Source organism: Coffea arabica, chromosome 6c (assembly GCF_036785885.1).
Source record: "Coffea arabica cultivar ET-39 chromosome 6c, Coffea Arabica ET-39 HiFi, whole genome shotgun sequence".
NCBI lineage: Eukaryota > Viridiplantae > Streptophyta > Magnoliopsida > Gentianales > Rubiaceae > Coffea > Coffea arabica.
This window is the reverse complement of record NC_092320.1, coordinates 7,925,633-7,937,533: the sequence shown is the minus strand read 5'-3', so window position 1 is coordinate 7,937,533 and position 11,901 is coordinate 7,925,633. Positions and strand designations below refer to the sequence as shown.

At 41.5% G+C, this 11,901-nt stretch overlaps 3 protein-coding genes across 6 annotated transcripts; 1 reads left to right on the top strand and 2 right to left on the bottom strand.

Annotated features, from left to right (window-relative positions):
- The first annotated feature begins 2,973 nt into the window (after positions 1–2,973).
- LOC113692815 (beta-glucuronosyltransferase GlcAT14B-like) lies at positions 2,974–7,021 on the top strand. Of its 2 annotated transcripts, XM_027211387.2 has the most exons (4): positions 2,979–3,875; positions 4,497–4,572; positions 4,709–4,824; positions 5,984–7,021. In XM_027211387.2, the coding sequence occupies exons 1-4, from the start codon at positions 3,332–3,334 to the stop codon at positions 6,493–6,495; spliced, it is 1,248 nt and encodes a 415-aa protein (XP_027067188.1). In that variant the 5' UTR covers positions 2,979–3,331; the 3' UTR covers positions 6,496–7,021. The 2 variants fall into 2 exon arrangements, with proteins under 2 accessions (XP_071908692.1, XP_027067188.1); XM_072052591.1 differs by lacking the exons at positions 4,497–4,572; positions 4,709–4,824 and having other exon boundaries at positions 2,974–3,875.
- A 389-nt stretch (positions 7,022–7,410) lies between these two features.
- On the bottom strand, positions 7,411–11,649 carry LOC113692218 (pentatricopeptide repeat-containing protein At5g48910-like). 3 transcript variants are annotated; one of them, XM_072052582.1, is made up of 4 exons: positions 11,103–11,649; positions 10,869–10,992; positions 10,350–10,713; positions 7,411–10,197 (listed from the first exon to the last, which is right to left on the bottom strand). In XM_072052582.1, the coding sequence occupies exon 4, from the start codon at positions 9,106–9,108 to the stop codon at positions 7,513–7,515; it is 1,596 nt and encodes a 531-aa protein (XP_071908683.1). In that variant the 5' UTR covers positions 9,109–10,197; positions 10,350–10,713; positions 10,869–10,992; positions 11,103–11,649; the 3' UTR covers positions 7,411–7,512. The 3 variants fall into 3 exon arrangements, with proteins under 3 accessions (XP_071908683.1, XP_071908684.1, XP_071908685.1); XM_072052583.1 differs by lacking the exon at positions 10,869–10,992; XM_072052584.1 differs by lacking the exons at positions 10,869–10,992; positions 11,103–11,649 and having other exon boundaries at positions 10,350–10,770.
- On the bottom strand, positions 10,075–11,165 carry LOC113692219 (2-alkenal reductase (NADP(+)-dependent)-like). Its single transcript, XM_072053430.1, has 5 exons — positions 11,103–11,165; positions 10,869–10,992; positions 10,547–10,713; positions 10,350–10,432; positions 10,075–10,186 (listed from the first exon to the last, which is right to left on the bottom strand). The coding sequence occupies exons 1-5, from the start codon at positions 11,163–11,165 to the stop codon at positions 10,075–10,077; spliced, it is 549 nt and encodes a 182-aa protein (XP_071909531.1).
- Positions 11,650–11,901: the final 252 nt, after the last annotated feature.

Sequence of the window (11,901 nt, the reverse complement as noted above, 5' to 3'; positions counted from 1 at the left end):
CTCAGGAGGTGTTCGGCCGAGGTGGTTCTGCCTCATTACAGCCAAGACATGAGATCGGCTGGAATTGAGCGGTGTTAGCTCAGCGTCCGAGGTGGATGATCTTCCTTTCACGATCCGGTCGAAGACACTCCGGCGGTCCCGGGGTGGGTTTGAAGTGCCACTTGGGCCGGGCTCACCTCGGCCGATGTCTTTCCTTCTCCGGGTATCTTGTCCCGTACGAGAGGCTTGGGCTTCTCGCTTCATGCGATTCACATCTTCATTTCGGATTCCCTGGTCCACCGAGGGTAATCCCGATGGATTTCGGTGTTGAAGAGTCCGGCCACCAACCCGTTGGTAAAGGCCGCGAGAGTTACCTGCTCATTCTGATCAGGTATTTGCACATTCTCCTCGTTGAACCTTTGAGCATACGAGCGAAGAGACTCGCCCTGACCCTGTTGAAGGTTCAAGAGATAAGCTGAAGTCTTCGTGATTGGTCGAGACGACACGAAGCGGTGGATGAACCGGTCTATCAGCTCATCCAGGGAGGAGATGCTTCCCGGTTCCAAACTCCAGAACCACTTCCGGGCAGTCCCATGTAGGAAAATGGGGAAAGCCCGACAAATCACGGCGTCGGGGACGCAGTAGAGTCGGAATGCGGAGATGAAAGCGCGGAGGTGATCCTCGGGGTCACCTCGGCCGTCGTAGGTGTGCAAGTTTGGAAGCTTGAAGTTCGGGGGCACCATTTCCCCATTGATGTCATCCGTAAAGGGCGGGGCCCTCATGTAGTCCGAAACTAGGCCCCCGGGGCGCCGAGGTGGGTCCTCGGCCCGTTTCCCTAGGAGTCCTCGAGAAAACGCTCGGGAGATGGAGGCAATTTTAGAGGTCGCCTTGGAGGAGGCACGCCTGGAGGTACTCCGAGAGAGACGCCCCTCATCGGAGTCTTCATCTGAAGGTGCCTCAGGGGACTTCGTCGGCCTCCTCTTGGAAGATTCGGCCTTTTCTTTCCCCTGTCTTTTGAGGTACCTTCCTAGCTCCTCAAAAATGGTAGGGTTGTGTGATACGAACTCGGCCATCTTGGCGATGGCCTCCTCGTTGTCAGGCTGGGTCCTCGGGGACCCTTGCTCTTCAGAGATGCGATCTTGCTGGGCTCCCGAGGTCTGCCCAGCCCCAGTTGAGGGAACTCGACCACTTCTGGAGCGCGTGGATCTCATTTTAGTAACAGTAGTCTCGTTCCCACAGACGGCGCCAATTGAGGAGGTGATTTTTGGTTGGTAACTAGACCGACCTGGATCAGTCCTCTCTGAGATGAAGTGAGGTGAACTCCTGTGTCCGAAGTGAACCTCCTCGTCCGAAGTGTGTGGCGGGGCTTCTCCCCTGGTATCACTCCGACGATCAAGTTAGTATGAGAACGAGAATAATGAGAATGAGTTAATGAATAGTGTCCGCTTACTTGGTGGGAGTGTGAGGGAGGTATTTATAGAAGAGTAGAGGCGAGACTCTGGACTTATGTTAGTGGGACCCACTCTGACATTACGGCTCTGTCTCCTGTCGGGGAGTCTGACTCTGACACTGTAGCCGCCTGGGAGTGATGACGGAGGATATGGTGCAGGTGCCATCAAGTGCCTCCCGTGCTTTTCAGATAAAGTGCTGGTCCTGGAAGATGTCAGGCAGGTTGACATCATCAGTGTGCGGCCGAGGTGGATGTGCCGAGGTCACCTACACGGTGGACTAGGGATGAAGCCGGGCTCTGGGGTTGTGCTCAAGACAGGGATGGGCTCCGATGAGGGACGAGGTGACTTCACCTCGGACACGCGGGGTGGCCGAGGTGAGCACCCTCAGTGACGTGCATCGCTCGTATAAAATATCTGCACTTGGTGGGAATTGGGTGATTTTGAGTACATCGATAATTGATTAATGTTCGTTAATCAAGCAATAAATAGAACAACAAACTTTAAATTGGAAGTTTCCATATAGACAATAAGCAATTTAGTAGAAGTTTGTCAAAATATCGAATAGACCATTGTCATTATTTTAATTAGATATTTAGTAGAAAATTGTCAAAATATTGAATAGACCATTGTCACTATTTTAATTGGATTATATTGCATGGAGTTGATTCCAATTACAGATATGCAATATGCATTAGAAGGTTTCGATCAATTCTTAATACTTCAAAAATTCCCAATTTCTAATATGTTTGCACGAGAAATTTATTTTTTTGTAAAAAAAAAAAAAATTGACTCATTTCTTATTTGGTGCTCTAAATTCACGAAATAGACAAATCTTTATAAGAAAATGTTGCTAACATTGGATTCACTCTCTCGTTCAAGGTATTAAGTTAATGTATCATCCAAGCGGCCATTACTTAATGAACAAGAGAGATTTCACCATCAATGACATTAATTAAATTATAAAAATGGCAGTTTTGTTTGGTAACAGGAAGAATTTAAGTTTCGGACTTTAACCTAATGATGTTTCTTAAGCAACTGAAACACACAATTGTCGGCAAAAAGTTTAGTACAAGGCCGATAAGTCAAGTTAAAGATCTCTAAGTCTCGCTTCTCATTTTAAGTCGCCAACTAACAACCAAGAACATTGAGACATATTGTCAATTACACAAAATAGTTTTTTAACTTCCATCAAAAATCACCCCCACCACCAAACCCTCCCAAAAGGAAAAAAGCAAAGAAGAAAAAAAGCACTTTTTTGATTATCAGCTTAAAGGTTTAAACATTAAATAAAACAGTCATTTGCGTTACAAGAACCAAACTCAAATTTTTAGAAAAAAATTTACGGGTCCGGGGTGTAGTTAATTGATTTTTTTTTGACAAATTCTTGTTAAGGAATAGATACTCACTAGTTTTGTGGACGAATTAAATTGCTCAAGTTACACTACTGTCACATAACACCTATTTAATGGGCAGGATGGCCGCGCGTGGAAAGCAACCACAAATGTTTGTTGGTAGTAATATTCTACTCCCCTCCACAAGACTGGAAATTCCGTCATTAGTCCGCGCAGTCTCACCACAAAGTCCCAACAAAACTCAGAGGCCACCAGTATCATTTCCCACCAGTCGTCAGTGCAGTAAAGAGAGAGAAAAAAAAAAAAAGAGAGAGTCGTCAGTGCCGTAGAGAAGTCAGCACTAGGAATTTCTCAGATCATTTCCACTCTTAAATGCGTTGGAAAGTTAAATCAGCGATATCCATAAATTCCGTGACCAGCGGTGTAATTAACGCAACCAACATCGATCACCTTCCCACTTGTTCCCTTTACTTTACTTTGACACACAGAACAGCGTCTGCAGGCGGCTAAATGGGAAAGTAGCACGAGCCAGCAGCAGCCATTCCTTTAATGGAGACTAATAAACCATTGAAAAGCAAAAAATGGGCTCTTCCTCTCATGTTCTCAATTTCAATCTCATGTTGTCTTACCATTGTTTCTGTTCTTCGTGCCAACCCTTTTGAGCAAAGATCCAAGAACATCAAAGATGAAGTTCCAGTCTTTGTTGAATCAAAGTTGCATGTAGCTCCGACTCAGCCCTTTTCAAGAATTCCAAGACTGGCTTATTTGATCTCTGGTTCTAGCGGTGATGGTGAGAGCTTGAAGAGGACGCTTATGGCCCTTTATCACCCGTTGAATCAGTATGTGGTGCATTTGGACCTTGAGGCTTCCGTTGAGGAGAGACTGGAGCTGGTGAATTTTGTAAAGAATGAATCTTTATTTGAGGAAGCTGGGAATGTGAGGGTAATTGTGAGATCCAATTTAGTGACTTATAGAGGGCCTACTATGGTTGCTAATACCCTTCATGCTGCTGCTATTTTGTTGAAAGAAGGCGGAGATTGGGACTGGTTTATCAATTTGAGTGCTTCAGATTATCCTCTGCTCACCCAAGATGGTATGAAATACTTGTTGCTATTATATACGAGTATTGCTTTTACTAACCTGTGAATTCCTTTCCCCGATAAATTGTGGGTTGGCTCTTGTTTCTGCGGTATGTGCTCTGGCTTAATTCTTGATTAACCAGTTGATAGGACATGCTAATTCTGTCTCATGATCATAGGTTCTTTTTCGGATCATATAATTCTCCTGGGGTTTCTTATTTATTTATTTATTTTTTTAAGGTTGAAGCAGTGGATGCAATTACCAGTTGCTTTCTATTTCTTCAAATGGATGTGTGAATGTTTTACCTGCAGTTGGAACTTCATTTTCTTTACTGTCTCTTGATGTTCTGCTTGGCGTTTCAATGCATTCTAAATTATTACCTCGTTGTCACGAATTTTAAATTGTATTCTCCTTTGTTCTATATCTGTAACATTAGTCCATGCTGCTTAAGGTGGTTAATTTTTAGTACATAACAAGATTCAGTTTTTGCTAATAGGATGCTGTTACAACTGAAATGTCTAAACTGAATTTAAGCCGTTATTTATTCTCATTCTTAGAATTAACTACAAATGAAAGTATGGAATGCATGCTGACGCGGTTTGCTTTGTGTATTTGCCATCACCTATGCGAACAGATATACTTCACACTTTATCTGCTGTTCCTAGAGAACTTAATTTTATTGAGCACACAAGCGACATTGGTTGGAAGGAGTAAGTATTCACATTCTCTCTTGATCTGTACAAGAAGAGCTTAATAGTTTTACATATTTCAGATAAAAACTATTCATAGTGTAGCATGTTAGGCTATATTTTTCCCCTTCAAATACTGCAGCTTTTGATCTTCTAGGTATCAAAGGGCGAAGCCTGTTATAATTGATCCGGGACTCTATAGCCTGAAAAAATCAGATGTCTTTTGGGTCACACAGAAAAGGAGCGTGCCTACAGCATTCAAACTCTTTACTGGTAAACATCTTCATAATATTTTTGCATATGTTATTGTTGTTCTTCCCTGTGATTTTGAGCTCACACCAAGTAACGGATGTAAACATTAACGACATTCAAACATTAATAACATCCTGCTTGAAGTAAATGTAAATGATTTCTTCTGAAAAAAGGATTCACTTCGTCCAAAGATCACTTGAGTTCAAACAAGTCTATGTTTTGATGACTCTCTGATTTTCTGACTAAGTTAATCATTCATTCTGATTTCGGCGGGGCTGCTCCGGTTATTGCACCCTTTCCATCCTGTTTCATTTCTCTTATGAGGTCCTTGAAAAAAAGAAACTGCCATATGTTTTCTGAATCTTGAAAGGTAAAGGTGATTATCACACAAGGAGCTGACTGAATGTACAAGTGTTGGTTGTCCAAATAGTTGGCAAGGCATGGAAATCTTGGTAGAAGTGACAATGTTGCGCTACCTACAAGCTTCTCTATCAAACCCAGTGTTGAGTAACGGTCAAACAGAATGCATATCCATGAGGCAGGAATATTTGTTTGTCGATGGTATAGTTAAAGTCAGATGCTCAGATAGATTTAGATGTCAATCTGAGTTTTGAGTAATATAAATTTCTTTACCTGAATGCTTAGTTGGGAAGATCAGTCAAATTTCGTATGTTCCTTGTATATCTTTTTTTTTTCCATGACATTATCACTGCCAGAATATGTGTGGGGTTTCCTATTTGTTCATGCAGTAGTAACGTTTTATTTCCAGTAGAGCAGTAATTTGAGCATACAATTTTAGACCATTACCGCAGTTACCATTAGCGTCTTTAAGAACTGCTTTTTTTGAGGAATCTAACATATTATGGGTGTTTTATTTTCTCGGTTTTGGGTAATCTCCAATAATTTGACCTAATGTGCAATTAATTTCTTTGACAGATAATTTAGGAAATAGCTAGTCGTAAAGAGCTAGATTGTTTTTGGTACTCTCCTGCAAGTGGAAGTTTGAAATTGAACAGGCATTTCTGACGTTTTTGATACCCTAAATGGTAGCTCCCATCTGGGGTACAGGAGCAAGTGTTGTCGTTATTCATAACCTGATGATTATTCGATTTTCTAGATATACTTTTAATATGCCAATATTGATAACCTTCCTGGCTTTTAACATGGCTTTTGCAATCAGGTTCTGCTTGGATGATGCTGTCTCGCCCTTTCATCGAGTACTGCATTTGGGGTTGGGATAACCTACCTAGGATAGTCTTAATGTACTATGCCAACTTTCTTTCTTCACCAGAGGGATATTTTCACACAGTGATCTGTAATGCAAAAGAGTTTCGAAATACCACAGTTAATCATGACCTCCATTTCATATCCTGGGACAACCCTCCAAAGCAGCACCCTCATTTCCTCACAGACAATGATTACCAGAGAATGGTAGACAGCAATGCTCCTTTTGCCCGAAAATTTGGCAGAGATGTAGCTGTTCTTGGAAGGATTGATTCCGAGCTTTTGGGCCGTAAAGCAAATGGCTTCGTCCCAGGCAGTTGGTTTGATGGTGGGACAAATAGAACTGATCTTCGGTATATTATTAGAAATATAACTACCCTTAGGCCTGGGCCTGGTGCAGAAAGATTCAAAAATCTGATAAACAGTTTGTTAGCTGATAAAGATTTTGATGTGAAGCATTGCATCTAGCCCCAGAACCAAGCAAATCTTTGGAGAGTGCATCGCCATTGAAGTAATTCAACGGCTGATAAAATTTCCTTGTTCTTCAAATAATGGGGTACAGCTTTTGAGACTGCTCAGAAGGTTATAGGAATTGACATAGGTAGAGAGTCATACAGTTTGGGATGGTAAGCATCCTTCCCTTATCTTTCAACATATTAATTTGTAGGTCAAAGATATAAACAGCTGCTTCTTTGTCTTGATTGGTTAACAAATCGGAGTACTGTAATGTTCTTACGGATGGAATAACTCGTGATCCTGAGTCCACTAGGACGCCAGAGCTTTGGACTTACTCAGAGACTTCCTGAACGGGGGGAGAAGAACACAGAATGTGTGAAGATACTGTTTGGAGAGCATAGATGGCTGGTGCAAGATCTCGTCTACTGAAAGATTCTTATTCTTGATAGTTCATAAAGTGCCAGAACGCTTTGAAAATGTTCTGCAGATTGGTTCCGATTTGGCGACTGGGTCCCCAAAAGTTAAAAGAGTTCTTTAACCAGGCGTCCACCTCACCCTTTAGTTCTGTCACGTTGAATGAAGAACTTCGTTTAATACCAAAAGCAAATCTTGAATAGACATAAAATCTGTTATCTTGAATAGGCAATAAAAGCCCCTATAGGTACTATGACACTTCCATTAAGGGTTTCCACCAAATGAAGGTTCAATGCGGTGCCTTCTCAACTGGGAACTTAATACCATGGGCCAGAATGATTAGAAAAACAAATGCTAGGAGGATGCTTAGTCATGGACCGGCATCTCCCTCTATTTTTTTGGGAAAAAAAAAATCCACACACTCTTAAACGTACTCGTCTAAAATCGAGATTTGATTCAACGGATGAGCATTCTCTTTGGATTTATAATCCCATCCACAGATAAGAATAAAGAGAACGAAAAACAACAGTAAGTTAAATGTATCATTGAAATTTTCCTCCAATATTGCTTCATTCTTACTGTACATGGTCTTAAAATGTCAAACCTGTATATAATTCAGTTAGCAAGATGCATTACATTGAACAAAGAATCAAGCGTCTGGCACACTTGTGGTGCTTTGGGATGCACGAAGGCGCCAGCACGGAACTCTTCTATCAAACCATTGACCTCTATAGCACTACAACCTGGCTTCTTCTTCATTCCTGTGTCCTCCATCAGTCTCCAAACTCTTCTTGCTTCCATGTCACTGCCGGCTTGCCTGTAAATGTTATATGAAAGGACATGAGTCCCATGATCTGTTACTCCCATGTTAGCTAGTTTTCTCCATATTCTATCCCCCATTGCTGTATTGCCATAAATTCTACAAGCACCAAGTAAAGCACCCCAGATATTAGCATCACCTTGGCTAATTCCTCCAATTTTGTCTTCAATGAATTCCTCAGCCTCTTCCAACCTACCGGCTCTAGCCAAAAGGTCAACCACACATGCATAATGCTCAAGCCTTGGTTCAACCTTATAAACACTACTCATTTGTCCAAATAACCAGAGGCCTTTGTCAACCATACTTGCATGTGTACAAGCACTGATGACAGCAACAAACGTGGCCTCAGAAGGTTGAGTCCCACCGAGCACCATGTGATCAAATAATTCAAGTGATCTGGTAGCGTAACCATTCATTGCAAAACCAGAAATTATAGCATTCCATGCTCCACTGTCTTTGTTGACAATTCCGTAAAATACAGAAGAAGCCAGTTCCACCAAACCGCATTTTGAGTACATATCAACCAAAGCAGTAGCTAATATTTGGTTATCCTCGTATCCACAGCTTCTGGCATATGAGTGTACCCACAAGCCTTGTGATAAAGCACCAAGTTGAGCACAAGCAGTAAGGACAGTCACGAGCACCGACTCATTAGGCTTCACAGCAGCTTCCTCCATACGCCTGTATAAATCAAGCACTTCCTTAAAATCACCGGACCCTGAATACCCTGCCATTAGTGCGCTCCAGGAAATCACATTTCTCTCGGGCATTTCTTCAAACAGAGCCCTTGCTTCTTCCACCTGACCCACTTTTCCATACCCATCAATCATCGTAGTCCACAGAACCACATCCCTCCGGGGAATTTCATCGAACAGCATCCGCGCTTTATCCATCTCAAGACTCGACGAATAAAATTCAATCAACGAGCTACTTATAAATGGGTCATAAACAAGACATAATTTCAACACATGGCAATGTACCAATAAACCCGCAAGATTAAACTCCTGCGAAACCAAGGAACACGCCTTAAATAAAGGCGTGAACGTGTAATTGTTCGGAATAAGCCCGTCTTTTAGCATGCTTTTATAGCACGAGATGGCGGGTTTCGCCAGATGTGAGTGAACATATCCTCTGATCATGGTATTGTACAAGAAGGTGGTCTTGTACTGAAGATTTTGGAAAATAGTGCGAGCGTAGGAAAAGAAAGCGGGATTCTTGGAGGTGGCGGCGAAGGAGAGAAGCGGGGCAATGCTTGATGGGTTCTCGGGGAGGTAGAGTTTGAGGAAGTGGGCATGGACTTGTTTGAGCTGGTGGACAGATTTGCATTTTTCAGTAAGAAATCCGAGAATGGCGTTTGTGCGGGTAGTCTTACCAACTGAATTATGAATCATCGGAAGTTGAAGAAGAAGGATTGGCGGGTAACTTCATTTGGGTCCCCCGCACTTTTTGAGTTAAGCAAGTCGAAGGAATGGAATTAGGGAAGATCTAAAATTGGTAATCCATCTGACTCCAATTCGGCTTACTCTCTGGAGAGAGCTCAAATAAGCACAAAACCTTTTCAGCATTTTGTTCAAGTCACCTCCGATGGTCACCAGGTCTTTGTAGTTGTTAGTGACAGTAAAACTGAACTGTAACTGCATTTTCTGCAGGCCATTAAATCTAAGAAGAAGACGACTATGAAAATCTGGACTGTTTATAATTATGCCCCTTCGACTGCTAGCAATTTACAATGATGCTTAGGACTTTAATATGCAACAGGGGCTACCAACAAAAGGTTGTAAACCATGGAATTCAACATGCTCTAGGCTTTCAATTCTACAGTTAAAACACCGCTCTGTTCCTGTTGGGATGAGGGTGCTCAATGAGAGGTTGCAGCATATTCGATGTATATACTGGTGGAGAAAGCAAAATTAATTGTGGATTCAACAGCAAATACAGAATTCATGGAAGTACTTCAACCAGGACGTGCATGGCGAAAGAAATGCGTATGAACGATGGTAAACGTCACGCCCCAGTGCCCCACTACATAGGCAAAAATGTGATGATGATGATGATTCATACTATCTAACAGATGCTCTAGTGAAATGATTACAGAGCATCTGAAAATTGAACCATTCTTTTCCCAACATTATCCCATCAAAAAAGTCCTGCAAATGCAGATGGTATGCCTTCCACACCATGTGAAATGTCTTCAAGGACATGCATTTTCCCAGTTTGGAGGGACTCAAGTGTGGCTGAAAGGAAATCCCGATAGATATTGAGGTGATCGCCAACTAAAAATCCTTGAGTCTTAATCCTCTTGTACACAACATCTACCATGTTCAGAGCAGCACGTCTTCGTTTGTCCGTATATTCAGCTATAACACCACACGCAGCGATCTACCAAAGGCATTCGTGTTATCCACTGCTGCTTCTAGCATCTCTGCTCCCACGTTATCAAAATAAATGTCAATCCCATCTGGAAAGTACCTGCAGTAATACTGTAATAAAATTGAGACGCATTAGCAAGTATCATAATTTAACATCTTTGTTTGGAAAATCCCGACTCCAATTTACAAAATATCAGGTGAGATTTTGGTAAAATTCTGAAAGCACTCAAACTTCTCACATTCAGGAAATGGAGATGAATTACCTCTTCAGAGTCGACTTAAGATCAGTTTCTTCTTTGTAGTTGAAAGCCTCGTCAAAACCAAGCTTATTCTTGAGCAAATCTACCTGCTATCCACTCAAGGTAACAGGGATGCGTTATATCCATAAAGAATAGTACAGAAACGAATAGGGATATTACCAACAATTGACGACATGGAGCAGAAGAGATGCTAGCTAGACCTTTTCTGAGCTTCCAGCACTGCCTACAACACAGCAACCGATGAGCTTCGCATGCCGTCCCACTAAATTTCCTATCGATCCTGAAGCAGCAGAGACAAATACTTTTTCCCCTTTCTTTGGCTTACACAACTCGAAAAATCCAGCATAAGCAGTAAGGCCACCGAATCCTGATTTACAAACATGGATTAACAAATGCTCAAAAGTTTTCATGAATCCTGGTTTTAGCCTGATACTACAATTTCTGTCCTCTAGAATGAAGAAACGATGACAATGTACCTAGAATTCCTACATTGTAAGAAATCGGAAATCCCATTGTATTCACCTTGCTTAACATGGCACCACCCTCTTCTATTATGCTGTACTCTCCCCAGCACAGGAAAAACCAAGTCATCCTTCTCAGGGTTCCCAGAAAGAACGACTCTCCCAACACCATAACCATCAATGCACTATGGACGCAAAAACAAATTCTACGAGAATTAGTACTGCTACTAGATGAAAATGCAATCATATCTTCACGGAGATGCCATTAATCAATACAACTAAGAATGCAACTTACCTTGCCAGGGATAACATCGCCCGCAAAATTTATGGCTCGCTCAGAGGGAGATTGGTTCTTCATGCGGTTGAATTGGTACGGATCAATTGATAAGTAAAGATTTTTCACGATAACATCCGTTTTTTCCTGGCTTCATTGATGAAGAAAAACCTTCAGACTTGAGCTCAAAATCAGACTCTTGTGGTTCTCCATCAATGTTATGTTTAATGACCATGTACCTATTTGTTACTTCCATTGAAAATTATGGGCCTAGAAACTTCACAATTTAAGCTAGTGAAGAAGAAAAATACTTGGAATGTGTATTTACTTGGAATCTCCAACCTTTTAGCAGGTGTATTTACTTGGAATCTCTTTGTCCGTATGATTGGAGGGGGTTCGAAGAGGACTCAGCTCAGCACAAAATTTGGTCCTTGTTTGTGTTTTTCTTTTTCCTTACCTGTCTTTCTCAGCGCAACTCTCCCCTCCATTCGCCCAAGAATTAAGTCGATCATTACATAATTTACATTGAAATCTTCTGAAAAGGTGGATTGCAGTCCCAAATTCTCAGCATATGATACTCTAGCGAAATGATAACTATGTATTTGGATAGGAGATTATTTATCCAAATATATTTGCTTACATTATTATTATAATTTTTAATGCACATTTTTATTTTTTTAATTATTTTTTATTTCATACACATCACACTGTAAAAAGTATTACAGTAAAAATATCTCAAATAATTTATAATCCAAACACTCTAAAAAGGACCTGGACCTGAAAAAGCCTTTTCGTACATATTTGTTGCGTGATTCAGTGG